The 4,848-nt window shown below is 28.3% G+C and overlaps 1 protein-coding gene across 1 annotated transcript in view; it reads left to right on the top strand.

Annotated features, from left to right (window-relative positions):
- The window catches only part of LOC100570255 (ring canal kelch homolog), a 33,629-nt gene extending 30,526 nt beyond the window's left edge, over window positions 1-3,103 (top strand). The window contains exon 11 of the mRNA XM_029491687.1: window positions 2,884-3,103. Coding sequence (XP_029347547.1) covers window positions 2,884-3,062 — 179 coding nt within the window. The 3' untranslated portion in view covers window positions 3,063-3,103. The remainder of the gene's footprint in view (window positions 1-2,883) is intronic.
- The last annotated feature ends 1,745 nt before the right edge of the window (window positions 3,104-4,848 follow it).

Raw genomic sequence — 4,848 nt, 5'->3', positions numbered from 1 at the left:
ATGTGAATCAATTAATTTTAGAAATGACTCTCACTCTGTAAGAATTCTAGAAGATTTACAATATCTACGCAAGTATGTGGACGGTTATTTCACCTTTATTCAAAATAAATAACAGTACAACATTTTTGTTTTTAGAAAGGAAGTTTTATGTGATATTAGATTTAAAGCAGATGATGGTAAAATTGTAATTGGACACAAAATTGTTTTAATAGCAGCTAGTCCATATTTCCAAGCAATGTTTAGTAATTTTGATGAGAGCAATAAAGATCTTGTTACTATAAGAGAATTAGATTCCACCATTTTACAGGTATTAATAGATTATATTTATACTGGAGAAATTATGGTCACAAAAGAAAATGTGCAGGTATCTATAATTAAATGTTTGATTTGATATACCTAAACTTCAAACAACATATCATTTTAAGTGAATTTTTGTTGATTTCTAAGGGGTTGTTACAAGCTGCAAACATCTTACAGCTAGATTTTGTAAAAAGTGTATGTGCTGAGTTTTTACAAAAACAACTGGATCCATCAAATTGTATTGATATCAAAACATTTGCTGATTTACATGACTGTACGGAATTGTTGTCGAGTTCCGAAGCGTATATTAAACAACATTTTTTGTATGATAAACATAATTTAATTCTCTATATCAAGAGTAAGTAGGTAATTTAATGTAAAAATAGTAATTATTATTTCCAGAGAAGTAGCTAAAGACGAACATTTTCTATCCTTATCTTCTGAAGATTTGGTGAAGCTTATTTCCTCAAGTGACCTTGCTGTTCCATTTGAAGAAAAAGTAAGCAAACTACAAATTGTAATATTTAATATTTTGTATAGAGGTGGGCAAGTGTACAATACAGTTGATGTCTAGACTCTACAGACTCTATCACTGTATCAGAGATGTTATATTTGAATTCAATGATATGTAAAAGATAATTTTGTGCATACAATATAACAATATACTTTAAAGTTTTAAGTTCCTACAAATAATATTTTTAATTAAATAACTAAAATCAATAAATCTTGATTACTATAGAAAATAATTTTATTGACTGTTATTGTCAAAAAAAATTTTAAATGTTATCATGTATAGAGTTATATAAATGAAATATTAAGTAACTAGGTATCTGTTGAAACTACAGTAGAAGCCGCTTATTAGAAACACTTTGGGACCAAAGTGAAATGTGTCAATTAACCGATTGTTTCTAATAAGCGATTTAAATGTCCTAATATACGGGTGATTCGTCCTGGTACATTTTGTTTCAATAACGCGATTGTATCAATAATCCGTGTTTCTAATAAGCGGCTTCTACTGTATGTAAAATTATACAAATTATCAATTTGAATTATATAATGAATTGTGATTTATGTGTAGGTATTTAAAAATAACAAATAATATATATTATTTAATACCATAAAAATATTATTGTCATTAACTAATATTCCTTTGTTTTCTATAAAAAGTAGGAACACATTATCTTAAAGATATATTATATTTTTGGGATCCTGTGATAATTATACTGTATGGAATGGTTGAACAAATTATCATCATATTTAAATCTAATTTTAAATATTTGTTATTGTAGGTATTTGAATGTGTTATCAAATGGGTAAAACATGATTCAGATCATAGAATAGATTTTTTGCCACAATTAATGGAACATGTACGTTTGCCATTATTAAAGCCTGATATATTGTTTAATATATATGAAGAACCTCTTCTAAACACTAGTCCTAAATGTATGTTATTTCCTTAAATTTGCCATCATTATAAATTTATATTTTTTATGAATTATTATTATAATTTTTTTAGGTGACAATTATTTAGTTGAAGCCTTACGTTTTAATCATCAAAAATCAGTTCAGTATTTCACCATTCCACAGTCAATAAGATGTACACCTAGACAGTTTGATGGTTTTCAAAAAGTATGATTCCGTTTTGATAAATTTATCTTCACAATAATTTTGTACATTTAATTCTATTAGGTTATTCTAATGTTCAATCTTTCGTCAAAATCACCTAAGTGTTATACAGAATGGTATGATCCAGCAACCAAACTACGTGAGAAAGCACCAGGGTTAAATGATGATCGTGTATCAGCTGGTCTTGGTGTAATAAGAGATAAATTTGTGTTTGTTGTGGGAGGTGTAAATATGTCAAGTTCAAAATCTGTTAGTATGCTTGATGTATCTTCACAATCGCCCTCTTGGGTTCCAATGGCCGACATGATAGTTAAAAGAACACTTTTGGGAGTTGGTGTATTGGATGATTGTATATATGCAGTAAGTTAAACCAATATTTTACTTATTTTACATTGAAAATGTATATTATTTGTAATTTTAGGTTGGCGGAGAAGATGGCGACAGTGTTTTAAGTAGTGTAGAGGTATTTGATGTCAGTACCCAAAAATGGGGGAAATGGTGTCTAGTATGACAATTAAGAGAAGTTCATTTGGCGTTGGTGTACTCAATAATCGTCTATACACGGTGAATAATAATATTATTTATTTCTTTATAAACTTGTATTACATTTCATTTAATTAAATTGTGTAGGTTGGTGGTTGGAGTGGTGATACACATTTAAGATCTGTGGAATATTATGATCCCACACTTGACACATGGACACCAGTTGCTAATATGTTTAAATGTCGTCAAGGTGCTGGTGTAGGTGTCTTGGACAATCTTATGTATGCTATTGGTGGCGTTGATGATGGACAGTTTCATAAAAGTGTTGAGGTTTATAGACCAAGTGATGGAGTTTGGTCTTCTATAGCTGATATGAATTTATGCCGATTTTTACCTGGTGAGTGGTGACAATGACAATTATATTTTTAGTATTAACTTTTGAATCTATTGAATTTAAATTACATTATCTCATAGGAGTAGCCGTGTTAGATGGTTTATTATATGTTTTTGGCGGAGAAATAGAATCAGCTATTTTAGATACTGTAGAAATTTACAACCCCAACACCAATACTTGGTCCATGGACGGATTGTCCACAAATGAAGGAGACATTTATGGTGGAGTAGTTGTTGATAGACCACATCATTATCATTAATAAGTTTACGGAAGAACTCATTGTTTGTAGTAATATGAACATAATTTTATATAAATTAGATGAAACATGTACTGTTTCATATATTTTTGTTTTTTTTAATATTTGACTAGAATGTTTTTTGTAATTTATACTTATTTAAATAAAATAAGTAAGCTAAAAAGTGAATTATGTCGCAGTATATCAGTAAAATTGTTTTTATAATTAACTATTTAAATTATAATATCCTTTAAATTCTGTGTGGAATGATGAATTTTTTTATTTTTCTATGATTTCATCCTTTTTTTTGTGTGTGTGTAGTGTGTACATGTTATTAAGGTACTCAAAATGTTTAACAAATATTTATTTCATCATTTTATAAACATGATAAAATATTCAAAATATTTCGAGTTTTATATTAGGCAATTTATAGATATTTTTTTTTATTATAAACATTAATAAGAATGTTATTGTTGGGTCAAAAAGCTTGATTATTTAATGCTAGATCCCTCATACATTGTCATGGTAGGAGTTTAAATATACCAACAATGTATGAGTGCAATTTTTTTTATAAGCTTTTTAGATCAAATTTTGTCAAATTGAAAATTAGCAAATTATTTTGCTGTTAAATATGTATAAAATGTTCAATTTTTATAGCTAAGGATTGAAAATTTAAAACAAGCTTTCTCGTAAGTAGTTCCTATTCTAACCAAAAAATATATAAACTCTGTATTTTTGTGATAGATTTTAGATTCTAAGGACAAAAACTGATATGAGTTGGGACAAAAACTGTATAATATTTAAATAATTTATTTAATATGTCACTTATATGTAAGTATGCAAATATCACAATATTGTTACTATTATTGATGAACTCTGTGTAGGTACTTTTAATGTATTTATTTTATATTGTGGATACCAGTGTACAGTGATATCTACACTTGGTAAATAAATGTATGGGTATAAAACACCTTTATAATAAAATATACTCAAAAAATATAATATAGCTAGCTTAATAAAACCAGAAATATATTTTATGAGTACCCTTCTTCACAATGTTTGTGTTATAATTTTATCAATTTTAAAATTATGGGACCTCAAAACGACATCAAACATTCTTGGAAATTAAACATTAGAACAATATATTTTATTTCCAATACTGAAAACATAAAATATACATAATATAAAACACTCATCGGTGCTTATATTTATTGTTGGCAGGCCAAAGAAGGTGTTATAAAAAAAAGTTGGTGCAAATGTACACCCTGAACGTACGCCCCTAATAAGGTGTACAATAGACTACAGTTGTTGTACAGACGTCAAAGTCAAACACACACATTAAATACGATAGCAAAAAATCGGTAATCTTAGTCTGTTCGAAACGTGATTATCGTGTATTTTGGATATTCCGAAAAGAACGATGTCTTATAAGACGTCTCAATGATGTCCACTAGATATAGTAGCCTCAATTGATAACGTATTATGTAATATTATAATCACCCGCCTCAACCGTCGCCGCATGCTTAGATCATATTATAGTATATGATCTAAGGCCGCATGCGATTACGGATGACAGAAATAGACGGTTTATCGATTTTCTACTGTATATTATATGCATGATATAATAATATAATATTATTAGGTATATCGTTATAAGTATGCGTGTTATGTTATGAGCCGTTCATTAAGTTTTTATCTTGTGCCGACTGCCGATTCTCGGAGTCTCACTATACTCTTGCGAATAGAAAATTATTACGAAAATATTGAGTTAAAACAATAAACACGTTCGTAGTCAGTAGTGCTAAAGCAG

This window comes from Acyrthosiphon pisum, chromosome X, assembly GCF_005508785.2.
Source record: "Acyrthosiphon pisum isolate AL4f chromosome X, pea_aphid_22Mar2018_4r6ur, whole genome shotgun sequence".
Taxonomy (NCBI): domain Eukaryota; kingdom Metazoa; phylum Arthropoda; class Insecta; order Hemiptera; family Aphididae; genus Acyrthosiphon; species Acyrthosiphon pisum.
Note: the sequence above shows the minus strand (reverse complement) of the source record. Positions and strands in the feature narration are given on the sequence as shown.